The sequence below is a fragment of the Theropithecus gelada genome, chromosome 4 (assembly GCF_003255815.1).
Source record: "Theropithecus gelada isolate Dixy chromosome 4, Tgel_1.0, whole genome shotgun sequence".
NCBI lineage: Eukaryota > Metazoa > Chordata > Mammalia > Primates > Cercopithecidae > Theropithecus > Theropithecus gelada.
The window spans coordinates 48,894,793-48,915,591 of record NC_037671.1 but is presented as its reverse complement, the minus strand read 5'-3'; the positions used below and the strand labels follow the sequence as shown (position 1 = coordinate 48,915,591).

General features: G+C 37.1%; 1 protein-coding gene across 2 annotated transcripts in view; it reads left to right on the top strand.

Moving 5' to 3' along the window:
• Nucleotides 1-20,799, top strand: part of LOC112623818 (24-hydroxycholesterol 7-alpha-hydroxylase) — a 105,046-nt gene that overhangs the window by 37,461 nt on the left and 46,786 nt on the right. For both annotated transcript variants that reach the window (XM_025384492.1, XM_025384491.1), the window contains exon 8: nt 18,851-18,984. In XM_025384492.1, coding sequence (XP_025240277.1) covers nt 18,851-18,984 — 134 coding nt within the window. The remainder of the gene's footprint in view (nt 1-18,850; nt 18,985-20,799) is intronic.

Below are 20,799 nucleotides of genomic sequence, written 5' to 3'. Positions count from 1 at the left end.
AAGGGTAACTGACCTAAAGCAATCAAAGGCATTAATGTTTAGCTCCTGTGTAGGCTGTTTTATAAAGTAATTTTCATTTCTAATTCAGGACTCCCACGTGAGAATCTGCCCATCAACAGAGGCTCATTCTTTGTTTAAAAAAAGCAAACAAATAAAAATGTGCCTGAATTTTTTTCACTAGTAGCATTTGACCTTTCCACCTATGCTTTTTAACATAGGATAGCATACACATGCACTCTTTTTATTTTATTTTGCTTTTGCTGATCAGTTTTACTTTGCCTTTATCTAAGCGATAAATTAATAAGCATTTTCTGTTAATTTACAAGGGACCAGATTAATTAATAGAAATGCACCTGCATAGAAATGATTCCTATCTTACATAAAAGTCATGATTTATGCATCATAAAAGGCACATACAGAATTTTCATTGGATTAGAGGGTTAGCAGTTGGATTCATGAATTTAAATCTTGTCACTCATTAATTGTGTGATTGTTGATGAAAGAGAAACCTTACTCAGAGTCAATCAACAGTGGTTTTTGGTACCACTGTATTTTGATTTAGCAGCAATCCTGACTAGGGATATACCAACACTGTGGGATGTCCAGGGTCTGTTACCTGGTGACATTCACTCAGGTGGCTACACATTACATACTGATGAGGAAAGTGTCTAAAGTGAAAAATGAGACTCAGATTCCACAGTGATATTCTAGATAAACTCCGTATTGTCTGCTTTATTTTAATTAGTTGATTAGTTTTACTTTATTGCATTTAAGCATTTGTATTCTTGAAATCTTATATATTGTCATTGTCATGAAACCCATATTATAACTTGTATGCAGCTTCCCTTCATTTGGATGTGTCTCAGTACCATCTTGCCAACCAATAACAACCTTCTTGGAGGCTTCCATCATGGCATATTGTAGATCTGAGTCCCTTCAGTTAACTTAAGCTCACTCTCACTACCCAACTCCAACCTGCCAGGGCCCAGTGGCTGATGGCCAAAGTTGTGTCTGTGACAGATTCTTGGCCTCTTGCGCGATGCATTGCCCAAAATAATGAAGAAAGAGATCAAGGAACAGAGCCAAGGACACTCCAGTGGAATTATGAACAGAAGGAGGTTATTTTGTTTTTAAAAATTATCTCCATTCCTACTAGTAGCCTGACACTATGAACCTAACACAGAGATTTTGGAGGCTATAGCTTATCATGCAGGAAATTTCTCACATAACCTCATTTACCTTTGCTAGGCTAGCTTTTAAAATCCAAGAATGGACCCAGGAAATAGTAGATTATGGAGGAGTTTCTTACAAACTACTTCTCATTTGTCAACCTTGAAGACCACATATAGATTACTTAAGAAAGTATTTATAAATGCAAAGAAGTTCATTTGAAACTATTCTTTGTACCCCAAACATATAATTTGGCTATCTTCTTATTCCCTTGGCCTTGAAGATCAGGATGATGTCATTTTGGAACTCATAACTTGTGATTTTCCAGTCCAGTAACCTAGCCATAATGACTAGGGTGAGACTTGCATGTCTAATACCTGGCCCAGGAGAGATTTCTCGGGAAGCTTTATTTCTTCCACTGTTTTCTACCTTTAATACCCGAAGTGGATCTTGCGATACCCTAGCTCAAGAGATTTTGTGTGAAGTCACTCTCTCCTTTTTTATTGCTTAGTTTCAGTGGCTGAAAGAGATGCCTCTGATAGCTGTAGATTATTTGATGTCCCTGTTCATATTTATAAGCTTGGAGACAGGTTCTACTCTGGTGCCTCTCATTTTAAATCTTTCACTATCATATTCTGGGGCAGCACTGTTGATCTGCTTTATTTATTCTCTACATTTTTTCATTTAGACACAATTCTTTCTTCAGAGCTTTCTGTTGGTGAATTTTTCAAGCATTTGGATAGTGTTTGTTTTTTCTTCTTCTTCTTTAGGAAATACTAAGGTAAAAACTCTTAAAGTCAGGCTGACATCTCTCCAGGGAACATAAACCAAAAATTTGGACTCAGACTCAGTACACTAACTTTATACATAAGGGTATTTCTAGATTAAAATTTATTTTACATATTATTATCTACTCACTGTTATCTTCTTTAGGCAATATTCTCTCCCTTTTGTTTATCATGTATTGGACTGTATCCTTTTTTCCTTGAAAAAAATATCATGATTATGAGGCATGCTCCATTTTTGTCTTCTAGTAATTAGAGAAGATGATAATCTCTTTTTTAAAATATGAGAGAAGCACTTCTTAAAATAACACCAAATATTATTTTTCAGAAGAGAGTCCTAGGTGGTTGACTTGGTATAGTGGCATTGAACTTCTTTTGACATGATGGAGTGGGATATGGGACATTTAATATGTGCATATATTGACGGAAGAAAGAGTTGGGAGGGTCAGCCTGTCAATTCTCCTTATCTTCCATTGGATGTAATAACCTGTTCTCAGAAACGTTGCAGTCAGTCCTTCATATCTTTCTCAATCCATTGTTATCACTGCCTTTTTCAGACTTTGCCTATTGTTATAAATGTCAGACTGAAGCAGCTGAGCAGGATCTATCTCCAAAAGGTTATTGCTTATAATTTTTCAATAGGAATATGTGTCTTTGATAATAAAATCTTATCCTAAATCCTTTACATGCCAAAGGCCATATCCATCCTTATAAAAGTGAGAACTAGAGCTGAAGGCCAGAAATGACTGAGATGCTTGGAAGAAGCTGGTGGCTGGAGGAGGAAAGTAGAAAGACATGTGGTTTGCCAGGCTACTGCTACAATCCCTAAGGCCCCAGTGCTCATATTCCCAGAGTCCATGGACAATCTCTAGGCTTTTTATCTTCTTTCCCCAGCCTGTATTCACCACAGATGCTTTAAGCTGCTATTTAAGCCTTCCTTCTCATGTTATATCTCTCCTTCCTATTCATTTAACTGGTATTTCTCTTGCATAAGGAAATCAGACTGGGGCAGGACCTATATGGAGGAAACGATATGATTTTTTAAAAATATATATGTTTAAAACAATCTACATAAAGAAAAAGGCACATCACATTCCTGGATGGAAAGATGTAATCTGAAAATACTAACACTTTTCAGATGACTGTACATATAATTGTAATGAGAATTCTATTTTTGGTGGGGGGGGGGGTGTAGTTAGCTAAATGATTTAAAACTATATAGAAAAATAACTGTGATTATAAACAATAATTATTAGAAATGTGATCAGGTGCAGTGGCTCACACCTGTAATCCCAGCACTTTGGGAGGCTGAGATGGGAGGATGGCTTGAGGTCAGGAGTTTGAGACCAGCCTGGGCAACATGGTGAGATTGTCTCTATGAAACTTAAAAAAAAATTTAGCCGGATGTGGTGGCGTGCATCTGCAGTCCCAGCTACTTGATGCTGAGGTGGGAGGATCGCTTGAACCCAGGAGTTCGAGGCTGCAGTGATTTATGATAGCGCCACCGCACTCCAGCCTGGGCAACAGAGTGAGACCCCATCTCTTCATATACATGAAATGTAAATTAGTAAGGCCAGATTCACCCTAATTAAGGCCAGATTTTAGTAAGATATTATAGCTGATTATAAAACTGCTATAACAAAAGAGTACACAATTGGCACAGGAAAAACAATTGATCTACATAACCCTTGTGTATCTTTTACCAATAAAAATCAACTTTATAATCTTTTCTTTCAAAACTAAAAGAAAACTGTGGGAAAATAGTTTTTTAAGAAATTGTTTCACATTGTTGAGACAAAAGTTCCCAAATGATCTACATTTGGAAAGAATTAATATTCTAGAAACCTACACCCAATGGAGAGAATCTATAAAGAATTTGTGGGGACTACAGTGAGCAAAAAGACATTTAACTTCACAGCTACCATCAAGATGTTTCATCTGCTGTCATCCTCTCTTCCTTGAATTTTCTATAATTTGACTTATTATCTTTCCCATAGATATTTTATCTCACACAACATGTATAATAATAAACGTCTACAATTACAAAAGAGGTAAAAGTTTTGTAAGAAACAACAAACCCAAATAGTATATCATTTTTCTCTGTTAAAGCAATATTTGGAAGGTAATATAGAATATTGATGTTTATGTTGAATTTTTGAAGGGTCTCTCAGCACGGTAAGCTTACAAGTTGCTTGGAATGATAGCACAAGCCTTGTGTGTTAAAGAAGGCTGGAATAGCTGATATTTTACACATGTGTCCTCAGCTCCACAGCTTCCCTGTGTGGACCTCCTTCTGTTTTTCCTTTCTTCATTTTCAAGAGGTTTCTGCGAGCTCTCTAAATGAGGCAACAAGACATAACTAATCTCCAGGGACTCATTCTACTCTTTTCAAAAAAGATTAATCATTTTTTTTTTTTTTTTGGATGTTAGGAAAATCACATTTACTGATTTTAGGTACCCAACAGATTTCTAATCTATATTTTCAGGTGACATAAATCCAGAGTCACCCCTTACTATGTGCAAGAGGATCTGTATACTCTCCAAGAGGGAGAAAAAGGCAAGGAGGCAGTGAGGGGGAAAAAAGAGGAGGAGGGAGGACTGGAGGATTGGAAGACTGTCAGCTGCATTAAAAAATAATAATAATAACTGCTGGGTGCTAGGGTTAAAAGCTGGGTGATGAAATAATCTATACAACAAATCCTTGCACATGAGTTTACCTATATAAGAAACCTGCACATGTACCCTCAAACCTAAAATCAAAATTATTTTAAAAGCCCAACTCTCCTACACAAAGCAAACCCCTGTTTTATTCCCCAGACCTCACTCCTTAGTGACCTCTCCATCCCACCCTCCCTTCTTAAAAGCAAAGGAACCCCTCCCTTTTCCGAAACACTTTTGAAACTTCTTCATTCTTTTCACATCTGCTCTATAAATCCACTTAAACCTAATTTCTCCCCAGTTAAAGTGATTTGGTTATGTTCTGCTCTGTGTCCACTGATCACTACTGGGGGTGTGATCTGGTGAGTCCTACTACTTGGGGAAGGTGCAGCCTGAAGCACCATCAGCCACGTTAGGGAAAGTCTGTATATTTATTGTGCTGCAAAACTAAGTGCCTCAATATTTGTTCCTTGCTTTATCCATCTTAGTTCTATGAACCTGTATATTCATGAATTATGTGATAATTTCTTCTCTTTCTAAGGCTATTGCTCTGTTTCTCAGTTCTGGAATAATTCTAGGCATTTCTTTCACTCTTAGCCCTCAGGAATAAAGGGAAATTAGATAGGGAAAAGGGCATCAGGTTCTTTATAAAAAGTTTAAAATTGATTTTTTTTTTGAGACGGAGTCTCGCTCTGTCGCCCAGGCTGGAGTGCAGTGGCGCGATCTCCGCTCACTGCAAGCACCGCCTCCCAGGTTCACGCCATTCTCCTGCCTCAGCCTCCCGAGTAGCTGGGACAACAGGCGCCACCATCACGCCCGGCTAATTTTTTTTGTATTTTTAGTAGAGATGGGGTTTCACCGTGTTAGCCAGAATGGTCTGGATCTCCTGACCTCATGATCCGCCCGCCTAGGCCTCCCAAAGTGCTGGGATTACAGGCGTGAGCCACCGCGCCCAGCCCTAAAACTGATTTTTCTATTCAGTAATCAAAGGTCAATTTCACACTATTTCTTTTCAAAATTAAAAGAATAAATGTACAAAAGCGTTTATTGTTTTCTCCATTTAGGAGACAAGTCATCAGACAAATACTCGTCTCACTAAAAATTCCCACAAATCTATAACCAGCCCATTCTCACTATCTATAAATAACTGTTATAAAGCCTGTTGTAGGCGGGACGCAATGGCTCACGCCTATAATCCCAGCACTTTGTGAGGCCGAGGTGGGTGGATCTCCTGAGGTCAGAAGTTCGAGATCACCCTGGCCAATATAGTGAAACCCTGTCTCTGCTAAAAATACAAAAATTAGCCGGGCGTGGTAGCAGGTGCCTGTAATGCCAGCTACTTGTGAGGCTGAGGCAGGCGAATCACTTGAACCCAGGAGACAGAGGTTGCAATGAGCCGAGATTGTGCCACTGCACTCTAGCCTGGGCAACAAGAGTGAGACTCTGTCTCAAAAAAATAAATAAATAAATAAATAAACTAACTAAATAAAACCTATTGTGAATGGTATTATCTACTTCAGATATCCCCTCAATAAGAGTGAATATATATTTTATTAAAAAGTAGATATGTAATTTTTAAAAATGGAATTGCTGAACATTACTTTTATTGAAGTTTTAAAAATCCCTGAAATGAAGAGAAGGATGTAAGGGTCTCTTTTTTCCCACTCTGGAATACTGACTACTGTACATTTTTATTTATTCTTTCTCTTTAGCTTTGTCTCTGTTCTCTAAAAACTGATTTTGTAGGATCTTATCTGGAGGTCTGTGGTTGAGAAAATAAGCCAGAAATCTGAACAGTTTTCTGCCCTTATTTTCTCACGGGAATTGTTGTCATTGCTTCATTACTTTTGCGTAAAAGTCATAGAAATGCTATATATTTTCCAAAACTATGACATAATTTTCTGAAATGACAGTATAAACACTATTTTTTTATTATTTGGCTTTTACTTTTTGAAGAAATTACTATTGTAAAATTTGAAGAGTAGACTTACTGACCAAATGTTGATAGGACTTATTGCTGAAGGTTATTGGATCGGTTTGTTTGTTTTTCATCTATTATCTCATGCATGTTTATTCCAAGTTCATTCTCCTTCATGCGCACTATGATCTTTTGCACACACTTCAACTTTACATATTTTAAGCAAGCTGTTCTGAGAATATGGAAAGGCAGCCTCTGCGAAGGAAAACTTACTCATGACACAGAGGAGTAAACAGAACTGAGAATTCATGCTTTCAAAAGTAATGAAAGAGGTGGTGGACTGTGTTGGGGTTGCACTCTAAATCTTTGAAGGATTTTATTATTTGCATTTTGTCATCTTTCTATGTGTCTCTTTACCAAGAGACAACTGATTTTCATTCTTGGAGAAACACTGGGGCTTCCTCAGTATTCAACCCCACTTTGCAATCCCACCTTCTGATTCAGTCTCCTTGAAATTATGTTTCCAAAGGTCTGAATGACTTAGTAAATGCCTACCATTCCCCTTCTTTTCTCTCAAAACATGGATTATTTTCCAAAAGTTATTAGTTAAATTTTTAATGAATATTACTTCAGAGCTATAGAAATATTTATTTATTTACTTACTATGTCTGTATGTATGCATATGTGTGTGTGTGTGCGTGTGTGTGTGTGTGTAGGGAGAAGGGGCTTGAAATATTAAGGAGCCAGAGGAGCCATCTCTCAAAGAAGGACATCCTTTAGTGATTGTGTTTGACTCATATTCTTTTTTTTTCTAAGCCCAAGAAATTTTTATGATTAATTTTGGAATTTAAGTTAGCTTGTTTTCTGACTCCAACCCATCCTTCCAGGCTTAGTTGAAATTTCAGCCTTAAGTGAGAAGAGACACTTTAATCCTCTTCTATGAAACTTACAGATATTTATATCCAGGTATTTTTGTGTGTGTGTTCTTGTTTCCAGGATCCTTTAAGGCAGTGGCTGTGTGCTTCTCATTTCCTTCTCCTCTTTGAGGGAGCAATGTGGCGTAGTAGCAAGGGTGAAGGCTTTCATTATAGACAGACAAAGGTTTGAAGGCTGCTCTGATACTTTCAAGCTTGTCTCCTTGAACATTTTAACCTCTCTGAGGCTCAGTTAGCTGGCAGATATCTATGAGGAATAACTGAAGTGATCCAAAATATTTGTGACATTAGATGGGCAATAAATTAGTTCTATTTCCTTCCTATCTTTTATAGCACCTGTGCTTAGGCTAGCACATAACAGATATGGAGCAAACTTATATTGAGTGAATCAATGACTAAAGTAATAGAATTTCAATTCGTTATAATTATTAACAAATATAACTTATAGGAATGTGTTATAATACACCTATCATTATGAGTATATAATCCTAAAACTATATATAATATTTCATAAACTTTTTGCTATTTCTGAATGCAAGAATCATCATTTCTTTTACTTGATTTTCAACATCCTAAGGTTTGCTTTAACCATGTTTGTGCCAATTTTAATCCAAATCACTCATAGTTTCTTTACTGGTCTGCTGTCTGTACTGGTCCCTTCAGCCATCTGACTGTAGCCCTTTTCATGATTACCTTGGCATTCTTCCAAGTGAAGCCTTCTAATTTTAGAGTCACGATGCTGGAAGAACAAATCACAGATGTGCATTGAAATATGCACAGTATGGGTACAGAGCTGTTTCTAAGAGTCATAGTAAAAAGATCTTTTACACTAAAGAATCATTCGAAAACATAGTGTATTTCCTTTTCTTTTTCTTTGTATGGTCCAAGAATGCTACTTTGTTTTTCTCACATGACACTGAGATTTGAGAAACAAAAATATTTTATCAAAATATTTATTTTCCAAGTGTAGGCTACATCTGTAATACATTTATAGGTCATAATTTTAAATATTCTCAATTCAAAACAAGCTTCTATTTCTGTATTATGTAATATAAAATGTTTTTACCCTTTTTAATTTAATAAGAGTACTTTATCCAAAAATGTTTTTTCTGAAGGAGGTCAGAAACTTCACCATTACTAGAGTCCCAACTTTTCCAATACCAGAACTATGCAATATGTAGGTCACTGTGGAGTCTCTTGGAGTCTCACAGATCCAGTTTCAAACACAAACTGACTGTTAGCTGCCACCTACTCTTGGTCAAGTAGACAGATATTTCTTTTCTGCATCCTATAGCTGCAGTAAAATAAAATAGAAAAAAGTAGAGGAATTGTTTGATTTGTCCAGTGTAGATGCTCTAAATAGATTTTGAGAGAAAACAAATTTTTTGAAAAGTAAAATTTAGAATTTAAATTGTAAGCTACTGCTAATTTATTTATAATGTCCATTTGTGAAGGGCCCTGGCTTGCTGGAACCACCTTGGTTTTTAAAATAAAGGTAAATTGTTTGGGCCCCATCTCATGTTTCTAATTATCTTTGGAGGGAGAAATAGGAGAGGAGGCAAGAGGTAGAGGCTTGTGTTTTTTCTAGCCTTCTCTTGATTCCTAGTTCCTGCATTTGCTGATTTTGCAATTTCTAAACTCTTTCCCTTCTGCATGTCTGCCACTTTTCTGCATTGCATTGCCTCACTGGACATCCTCCAGCTCTTTATTTCCCAACGTGTTAAGTTAATGTTAGCTGATTTTATTAAAATATTAAAAATATGGGACAAGGAAAGTAAAAATTACACTGCAGTCAGAAACAACTTAAAATTTAAAGTCCTATCTGCCAAAGAATTTTCCTTGACATTCTGCTAGGTTATCAGTGACCTATCATTGAAGCTGGGCCCTCTCTCTTCTTGGACATCCCCAGCTTTGTCTTCCTTACCTTGCACACTGGCAGCCCCAGTTGCCTTTCACTTCCTGTGCAAAGCCGCTCACTTTGCCTTTGTCTCATCATGGACATTCAGGGGTTCTAACACAGGGCTTTGTCTTCTCATATATACTGCTAGGCAGTGGTTTTCTTGCTTTCTTTTTCTCCAGGATATTCTAGAACAAGCTTGTCCAACCCGAGGTCCACAGGCCACATGTGACCCAGGATGGCTTTGAATGCGGCCCAACACAAACTCGTAAACTTTCTTAAAACATTATGAGACTTATGCATGGACCTGTTTTTATGTTTGTTTTTTTGTTGTTGTTGTTTTTTTTAAAGCTCGTCAACTATTGTTAGTGTTAATGTATTTTATGTGTGACCCAATGCAATTCTTCCTCTTCCAATGTGGCTCAGGGAAGCCAAAAGATTGGTTACCTATATTCTAGAAGAATTTTATATCCCCTCACAGATTTTTAAATTGATGTCTAATAGTTGCTATCTTATGTTTAAGTAATTGCGAAGGATATCATTCCTGGTATATTTTCTACATGTTCTTAGTCTATTTAAAATACATAATCAAAAGTTGCAGATTTATTATAGTTCACTCAGTTGTGAAAAACGAGTGCCATATAACCTAATTCTCAAAGCCAGTTCTTATTACCAAACTAATCATCCAATCCTATTTATCTTCTAACAGAAAAGGTCTGACTTCATTCTTTCAAATCAAATAAACATGTTAATATGTGTTGCTGTGATACTCATCTCACTTTTGAATTCTGATTCTAAGATCATCAGGTGGAAAAACATGGTTTGTAAGCAAGGACTAGTGGACAAATAGATGAAAGAAGGCATATCTGCTTTTGGTATTTCTTTCCTGTGCCTGTTTTACTTTGCTCTCAAGGGCTTTTCCCTTAGGTTCCATGCGTTATCTAATTGCCCTTTTGTTTGGCACCCAAGAGATGCTTATACTTCAGGGAAAAAGCACTAGAGTAAAAATCAGGATGGCTGAGAGACAAGATATTCCATAGTAAAGTCAGGAAAAGGTGATTGTATTGGGGAGGTGGGAAAAGAGAACTGAACCAGTCTTTTCTTCAACAGATCAGTTTTAGTAAAGAGTGAATATGGAAGTTGAGTATCAGGGAATTGATTTCCTTCACATTATTTGCTGTCATGTGCCCTCTGGGTATGTGAATATAATTAGAAGATGATTATAATGTATTCTAAATGAAGACATTTTCCTTGTAAAATATAGACTACTTCTCAGGGAAAGAAATTTTCCTTGTAAAATATAGACTACCTCTTAGGGAAAGCATATTGTAAAATAAGCATATTTTACAGAGTTATCCAGATACTATGCTAGGCATTGTATACTTGACTTGGTTATATAAATGATATGTACAGTGAAGACTACATAGAATTTATAGTATTGTAAAATTCAAGTACTGGAATAAAATCTGCACTTCTAAGCAATAGGAAATACAATGAGGAGCAAACCGGTAGCTTTGTCCCCTTGATGCCCCTTAGGCAGGGACAAACTTTTTCTATATAAGACAGAGAGTCTTTATGGAACATTAGGTCTCTGTCACCACTCTGCTATTGTAGTGCAAAAACAGCCATAGACATGTAAACAAATGGGTAAACCAAAAAGTATCTGAGATGGGTCTCAATAAATTTAGAGGTTTATTTTGCCAAGGTTAAGGATGTGCCCAAGAAAAAGGAATGCAAAACCACAGGGACATTTGTGAATCCTGCTTTTTCCAAAGAGAGTTTGGGGACTTCCGTATTTAAAGGAGAAAGAACAGGCAGTGGGGGAAAAAGGAAGGGGGAAAAAAAAGGAAGGAGGGTAGATAAAAGGGGCAAGCGATTGCATTCTTTTGGGTCTTTGATGAGTGTTCACTGAATCCACATTTTATATGTGAAAGAGGGGGTACAGGAGTAGTCAATTGTGTATTCATCTAGCCCACAGTAAATGGTCACTTGATATAAATAAACATAGAGTAGTTACCTGTGGGGACCTCTGGCCTTCTATCTGGCCTTATCTGTAGCTATTTGCTCAGGAACAAAAGGAAAGGCAGTTCCAGCTTAATGTTTCCCTTTGGCATAGTGAATTTGTGGTCCTGAGGTTTTATTTTTCTTTCACATTTCCAATAAAACTTTATTTACAAAATCAAGCAGTGAGCTGGATTTGGTCTGTTGACCAAAATTTGCCAACCCATACCCTTCGCTATGGCTGCATACAGGGAGAAGGAGAATAGGGTTCAATATATGCGGCTGCATGTAAGCTCCGGACTTTTGTAGCTGTAAAAATGATATAATTTTGAATCATTTCTGAAATCCTGGACAAATAAAAATTCAATCATAATTGATCCTTACATTATTTAGTTTTATTGTTCAGAAGAAGAAATAAGGCTTTTTTCCCCCATTTTATATTTTTATGCTAATAAGAGCTAGTGGCTTTCAGTGTCATATTCAGTCAGGATTTCTGATTTAAATCATAATTTTTACCCACTAAGTATATTTACCTACATTTTATAAAATAGAAAAGATAACTTAAAAATTGGCAATAATAACTGCTTTAAGCCTAATAATAATAATATCTATAATATTATTATTAAGAATATTTAACATTATCTAATAATAAAATCCAAGGATGATATCTAATCATAATATCTAATAATTAAATCTAATAATAAAATTCATATATCTATCTGATAATAAAATCCAAGGATGTCTTCTACCTCTTTAAATTCAGCACTGTGGTTCTTTTATTTATTTATTTTTTTGAGACAGAGTTTTGCTCTTGTTGCCCAGGCTGGAGTGCAGTGGTGCAATCTCGACTCACTACAACCTCTACCTCCTGGGTTCAAGTGATTCTCCTGCCTCAGTCTCCTGAGTAGCTGGGATTACAGGCATGTGCCACCACATGTGCTACCATGTCCAGCTAATTTTGTATTTTTAGTAAAGATGGGGTTTCTCCGTGTTGGTCAGACTGGTTTTGAACTCCTGACTTCAGGTGACCCACCTGCCTTGGCCTCCCAAAGTGCTGGGATTACAGGCATGAGCTACCGCGCCCAGTCCAGCACTGTGGTTCTTAAAGTGTGGTACCTGGACCAGGAGCATAAGTATCACCTGGGAATTTTCCAGAAATGCAAATTCTTGGGCCCCACATCCAACCTATTAGGTCAGAAACTTTCGGGTCCCTGCAATCTGTGTTTTCACAAGCCTACCACGTGATGCTGACGCATGCTTAAGATTTGAGAACCACTGCTCTAGTATATATCAGGTTTTTACTAAATCTTTTTTACTTAAAGATTTTTACTTTCTCCCTCAGGAATGTCTTTCAAATTTGACTTCTCTACATACCTCCTATTGCTGTTACACAAATTGAAAGCTTCCTAATTAACCTCACCTTCCACCGTTTTAGACATGCATTCATTTATCCATCCATCCATCCATTCATTTATTCAATAAAAATATATAGAGTACCTACTGTATGCTGGACACTGTGTTAGATACTGGATGTACATCAAAGAATAGATCAAACATGTTTCTGAAACACATGTAATCACATCCTATTTGGGGGATCCCAGGTTATTTTATATATTAATTGGACCTATAAGGGAAAAAAATGACATAATAGTGATAAGGGAGATGTTAGTTGGGGTGGTCAGGAAAGAGTTTTCTGCAGAGGAGAAATTTTAGCTGAGAGCTAAAAGGTGAAAGGGATCCAGCCTTTCAAACAGTTGGAAAAGGCAGAGGAAATAATAATAGTAAGTAACCTGAGGCCGGGCATGGTGGTTCACGCCAGTAATCCCAACACTTTGGGAGGCCAAGGTGGGCGGATCACCTGCGGTCAGGAGTTGGAGACTAGCCTGGCCAAAATGGTGAAACCCTGTCTCTAAATAATAATAATAATAATAACAACAACAACAACAACAACAGGTAACCTGAGATTTTGCCACATGCCAATTATAGTTGTAAGTGCTTTACACATATTAACGTTTTTAATCCTGACAGCAACCTTATTGGGCACATACTTTCAATATTTCCATTTTATATGTAAGCAAATTGAGGCATAGAGAGGTTGGATAATTTACAAAGGTCGCATAGCCTCCAGGATTCAGTGTGAGATGGGACTAGAGGGATAGATATGGCTTTATCTGCCAAAGTGAGAATGTTGGATTTAATTCTAAATGGTATTGAAGCCATTCGTGGGTCCTGAGACAGTACAGACTTGGTCTTATTTACAAAGGGGTTGTAGAGGAGCCGGGGGGAACAGGAAGCATGATGAAGGCTGTCACCCTGGACCAGGTAAGAAATATTCACGGCTTGGACAAGAGTGGTAGCAATGGAGATGGAATCATGTGGATGGAAGTAGGATTTAGTTTGCAAATTAGAACAAATTTTGCTGATTGGTTAAGGAAGTAAAAGGGAAAGGAAGGACAAAGGAAAACTGTTTCTCTACACACAACACTTCTGACACCAAATGTGTGGGTTTTCCACACCAAACAATTCTCCAGTTCTCTTCAGATATCAAGTGGGTGTCCTAGAACTTAATTCAATTCTGACACTAACCGCATGACGTTACCACAGACCCATAGGTTAGGGGCTCAGTCCCACAAGACTCTCCCCAACTTCAGATGCCAATTGAAATTAGTGCAGCCCCAGGTCATCCACGCTTCTGTCCAACTTGTCTACAAATCGGGGGTTTTCCACAACCACCTCTTTGGGTTTGATAATTGTCTGTAAGGGCTCACAAAACTCAGGGAAACACTTTGCTTCCTATTGCCAGTTTCTTGCAAAGGATATTAGAAAGTGTACACATGAATAGCCAGATGAAGAAGCACATAGGGCAAGGTTTGGAAGCGTCCCAAACATAGGAGCTTCTTTCTCTGAAGTTGAGTGTGTTACCCTCTGGCATATGTGTTCACCAACCCAGAAGCTCTTTGAACCCCTTTATTTAGGGTTTTTATGGAAGCTACATTACAAAGGCGTGATTGATTCATTTATTCTCCATTGATGACTAGCTCAATCCCCAGCCCATATCCCCTTCCCAGAGCCTGGGGGATGGGGCTGACAGTTCCAGCCCTCTCATCTCATGGTTGGTTCCTTTGACAACTAGCCCCCCAACTTCCAAGAGTCACTTCATTAGCATAGTCAGGTGTGATTGGAAGGGGCTTATTGGCTGGGCAGGGTGGCTCACATCTGTAATCCCAGCACTTTTGAAGGCTGAGGCAGGCAGATCACTTGAGGTCAGGATTTCAAGACCAACCTGGTCAACATGGCGACACCCCATTTCTACTAAAAATACAAAAAATTAGCCAGGCGTGGTGGTGCTTGTCGGTAATCCCAGCTACTCAGGAGGCTGAATCGCTTGAACCCGGGAGTCAGAGGTTGCAGTGAGCCAAGATCACTCCATTGCACTCCAACCTGGGTAACAGTGCAAGACTCCATGTCGAAAAAAAAGGGGGGGCTTACTATGTATGAATACCAAAAGATGCTCCTCTCTCCCCTATCATTCAAGAAATTGCAAAGGTTTTCGGAGCTCTGTGCTAGGAACCACAGACCAAATATATGTTTATTATTTCACAGTATCAAACAGAATTATCATGGATGATTTCTAGGTTTGAACTTGAGCAGCTAGCAAACATTGTTGCCATTTTCTGCAATGGCAAGACAAAAGGAGAAAAGGCTTTATTTCAGTGGGACAAGTGAAGAGTTCTGTGTAGGCCAGTGTGTGTTTTGAGATGCCTTTTAGACATGCAATCAAAGCCAATGAGAAACCAATTGGATAACAATAATCTGGAGCTCGCAAAAGGGATCAAGGCAAAAAATATTATTGTGGGTGTCACTAGTCCACTGATGGTTTTTTATTTAAAAGGGTTGTTTGAGTTCCCCAGGAGGATAATGTAGAGAAGAGAAGAGGGCCCAGAACTGACACCTGGCAGTCTTGGGGCAGGTGTCAAAAGTTGGATATTCAAAAGTTGGATAGCGGGAAAGGTACCTCCTGTCATCTCTGGATTCATCTGGTATGAGCAGACTGGAACCTCAGTGGAACACCCTTGGAAGAGAGGGCAGATCCATTACTAACTCACTAAGAACCAGTGCGACAGCCTGTTTTGACCTGCATCTACAGTTGATTGACCTAGTCCTTTGCTACACCGGATTCTATTTCATACTGAATTCCTGTTATCTGAACATGCTCTTTATTTTTGTGTATCTGATTTTTTTCTTCAGATTTTTTTTCTTCTGAAAAGCCCCTCTGACACCTCTCTCCCCTGTCCGGTCACTGTCACCGCTGTGCTCCCATAGCGAGTTGCACACTTTAATGTGATAGCACTTATCGCATTAACCACTTTTAGTTCTCTGTCTTCTCTATCAGACTATTCAGAGCCAGAGACATGGCCTACATCTTCATACTTAGCACTTGCAAACTACCTATAGAGTCTCAGTCTCTGCAGATATCTATTGAACAAGTGATGGAAGGAATTCCTCAGACCTGGCACCCAATTCGTGTTGCATATGCAACCCCATATGCCAATCTCTAAATTTTCTCCCAATAAAGGTTTCAGGAAAAAGAATAACTTTATTAGCTATGGAGTAAAACTAGATAGGAAGGTGTGGTTTCTAAAGAGTCATTATTAAGTTCACATTAATACTAATGGTAATAATAAATAACAAGTAAATCAACATCACCTTGTACTGAACACTTAGTACATATCGGGCACCACTCTAAGTTTGTGTGTCATTCATAAATTAATTCAAAAATTAGAACCTCAGAATTTCTCATTTTAACCTTGTCTAGACAAAGCACTTATTCTTTCTTTAATTTTTCATCTTATAGTCTTTTTGATGGTAAAGATCTCCAAAATGTAAATTTCTTGTATTTCCTTAGCACTTTATTCTTCAGTGAATGCCAAATAAGCAAGTTTCTATTTGATTTAGCAATGATATCTGTTACATATGTGAAATCTCAGCCACTTTTCAAATAAAGAATTCCGACCATGGCTTTTCTAAATTATTTTTCTGAATTAGTTTAGAAAATGTTGGGATAGTTTGGGAGAAAGGTAAAGTAACTAACATTTATGGTGCCCCTATCTTTCCATGGTATATCAAGACAGTTTTCAGTTGGTAATCACGTTTTTAGTTCTTAATAACTACTCAAAGATTATGCCATATGCAAGAAAGTTTATGCCACGTGCTAGTAATCCTCAGACACATTAAAAACAGAATTTGCTTTTTTGGAGGATTACCTTGGAAATAATCTGTATCCCAATTTATATAACTAGTTATCTTTTATGTAGCTAATGATTTGCTTGTATGGATACTGGTAGAAGACAGATTCCATGTTATAAAAAGTTTGGGAATATCAGTGTAAATAACTGTTTTATTGCAGGATTTCTCAAAGCCTGTAATATACTAGTGTGTCCAGTGAATCACCAATAACATGTAGCATTTTTCACATTTGGTTGCTCATGGAACTTTTCCTCCTTCATACATTTGACATCTTGCAAATATTTCATAGAACACAATTTGGAAAAACTGTGGCATTTAAGTTGTGAAGATGCAGAAGGCATACTTATTATTTTCCAATCTTTGTTATGGAAAAGCAAAAGCAACAGTTTTATTATGCAATGCCTGCAAAGATTACAACAAAAATCCCCTAAGGGTACCTATCTCCTTTTAATATTAGATTGCTCAGATCTGAGCAAATAAGCAGAAGGTCTTAATTTAATAGAGAATAGTGCTGTATGTCACTGTTTCACTGTTGAGGTGTTAACCCTCCCTTAGCCTAAGACAGGAAGTTTCCAAATTCTCTAGTCTCTGGATTTTTCAGAATGGCATTTAGGATCATCTATAGTATGGCCTTAGTGGATCTCTCACTGTTCCATCACATATGTCTCACCTTCTGGGCAAACTGGGCCCTTTGACATTTTCTAAATATACTCATGCTGTCTGCAGTCTTACTTTTGTTCTTCCTCTTTGCCTAAAATATTCACCCATTCATCTCCTTATGTTGAAGTTGGACCATTTGCTAATTTAATATATATTTACGGGGGTCTACTCTATGCAAGGAACTAATCGTATTTGTAGTTTTAGAGAAAGATATTCACAAAATATTTTCTTTTTCATGTAGTTGGATGTGAACCCTATCTGCTTTTAACTACCTTAGAATATTTTACACCTCAGAGAATAGTTTCTTTGCCTGCATGATATTCCAGTCAACTGTGTGCTTGTCTGTTACCTCCTAGTAGACTATGTGTATTGCAAGCAAGAGCTGTGCCTTAATTGTAATACTGGTACAGCCTGTCTCAGCTCCTGGTCCCTACATGGTACTTAACAATCTGTCAGGTTGAATGGAGTTCATGGACACCCATATGGGCATTAGTAGAACCCATATGGACACCCATATGGGCAAACTAACCAAAGGTGTTTGCTTCTGACTCCTTAGGAATTCCATCTATACTGACAGAAAAGATTTCCCAGGCAGCACCCAACAAACCTTTTCCTTCAGAATGGGCTTGCTTTTGAACAAGCCTCATCCAGAGATAAAGAGAGACATGGCTGGAGACCCTAGTTCTACTCTTACCCACTCATTCCCAAGATGGTCTGAAAGCAAATGTGAAAAAGAGAAATGCGTTGACTTAATTAAACTGACAACATGGTTGACTTTTCTTAAGTAAATACTGTCAAAAACAAATGGAAATCTCAGTTATTTCAAGTAATTTTCAAAATGCAAACATTTGCTTGAAATATTGTTAACTAAACTGTCTAATTTGACTGAAAGTTTCTGCCATTACTTTAGATGGTACAAAATTTGCTGGTTGATGCCCCTCATCCACCCCGCCCCCTCCTTTTTCAGGTGCTTTCAGTCTAAGGATCAAATAAAGTATGCACATCCCATTAGGAAAGTTTGATGCACCTGTGTTTAGAGGGTGTCTTCATTCTTCCAGCTCAGATACTTGTGCCCCATTGCCCCTTTTCCAATTGTTTTTTGAAATGAATGATTCAGGAAAAGAAAAAGAAAAAGCAATTCAAAAGGGTAAAGGCAGAAGAAAAAGGCCAGGTGCCTTCTCGTATCTTTTTCTTTGCTTTTGATGTCAGTCTTTTATTGCTTTTTACATAAGTGGAATGAGAATTTAGACAAGAATAAGATGAGTAAAACCTTTCTGACAAGGACTATCTTAGCTACTTGATAGCTTTAAGACTGTGGGAACCTAAGTTGGATACTAATCCATCACATTACAGTAATCAACATTGGCTTAGTTTTTTATGCCATTCATTTTACCTTGTCAAGAGGAAAGTGATAAAGAAAAATAGGCAACTAACTAAACTTGTAATAGGTAATAGTAATAGGAACACTTTACGTGCTGTCAGAGGCAACATCTAACCTCTGTTGATGAGCTTACATGAAATCACTTTCTGGCCTCTATAGTCTATCTATTTATTTCTCACTACAATTTTTTTTCTACAGGCAAAGATAAGATTAAAGTGTCTGAAGATGACCTGGAGAAACTCCTTCTAATTAAATGGTGTGTTTTGGAAACCATTCGTTTAAAAGCTCCTGGTGTCATTACTAGAAGAGTGGTGAAGCCTGTTGAAATTTTGGTAAGCTTTGGTTTGGTTTTAAATTAGTCAACCTTCTACAAAAAAAAATGTACACATTTTGCCCACATATATTTTTCAGGTTGACATATCTTGATTTATTTTTACTTGACAAATAAATATTTTATATATTTGTCTTGTACAACATGTGGTTTTGAAATATGTATACATTGTGGAATGGCTAAATCAAACTAAATAATATATGCATTACCTCACTTGCTTATCAGTTTTCTGTGTAAGAAGACTAAAAATCTATTCTCTTGGCAATTTTCAGGAAAACAATATGTTGTTACTAAGAATAGTCACCATGTTATACAATAGACCTCTTGAACTTACTCCTCCTGTCTAACTGAAGTTTTGTATCCTTTGACGCATGTCTCCCCAGGTCCTCCTCCACACCCCTTCTTTACTCTTCAATCCCTGGTAACTACCATTCTACTCTATTTCTGAGCTCACTTTTTTTAGATTCGACATATAAGTGAAAATACACTTACTTGTGGTTTGTCATTCTTCCTGGCTTGTTTCACTTAACAAAATGTTTTCCAGTTTCATTCATGTTGTCACAAATAAGAGCATTTCCTTCTTTTTAAAGGTTAAATAGTATTCTATTATATATATATACATTTTATTTATACATTCATTCATTGATGGATACTTAGGTTGAGTCCGTATCTTGACTATTGTGAATAGTGCTGCAATAAACATGGGAGTGCTGATATATCTTCAACATACTGATTTCATTTCCTTTGGATATGTACCCAGTAGTGGGGTTGCTAGATCATATGGTAGTTCTATTTTTAATTTTTTTGAGGCACCTTCATACTGTTTACCATATGGCTGTACTAATTTACATTCCCACCAATAGTGTGCAAGTGTTCCCTTTTCTCTACATCCTCTTCCACAATTATCTTTCATCTTTTTGATACAGCCATTCTACAAGTGCAAGGTGATATATCCTTGTGTTTTTAATTTATATTTTCTTGATGATTAGTAATGTTGAGCATGTTTTTATACCTGTTGGTCATTTGTATGCCTTCTTTTGAGAAATGTCTATTAAGAGTCCTTGCCCATTTTTAAAAATCAGTTTTTGTTTTTGTTTTTGTTTTTTACTATTGAGTTGTTTAAATTTCTTGTATATTTTGGATATTAACCTCTTGTCAGATGTATGGCTTGCAAAAATTTTCCCCCATTAGGTTGTATCTTCATTCTGTTGATTGTTTCTTTGGCTATACACAAGCTTTTTAGTTTAATGTAATCCTATTTTTCTATTTTTGCTTTGGTTACCTGTGCTTTTGGGTTCATATTCTCAAAAAATTGTTGTCCAGATCAGTGTCATGGGGGCTTTTTCCATATGTTTTCTTCTGGTAGTTTACAGTTTCAGATCTTACTTTCAAGTCTTTAATCTATTCCAGTTGATTTTTGTATATGGAGTGAAATACAGATCTAATTTCATGCTTATAAATGTGGATGTCCAGTTTTCCCAATATCATTTATTGAAAAGACTGTCCATTTTCCATTGTATGTCCTTGGAAACTTTGTTGAAATTCAATTGACTATAATGTGTGTACTTATTCTGGGGCTCTCTATTCTGTTCTGTTGATCTGTGTGCCTGGTTTTATGGCAGTACCATGCTGTTTTGATTACTGTAGCTTTATAGTATATTTTGAAGTCAACTAGTATGATGATTCAGGTTTATTCTTTGTTCAAGGGTCTTTTGTAGTTTCACATGTTTTTTCTATTTCTGTAAAAATGTCATTAGAATTTTTATAGCATATAATATGTAATTTCTTGAATTCCATTGAGCACAGAATGACCCTA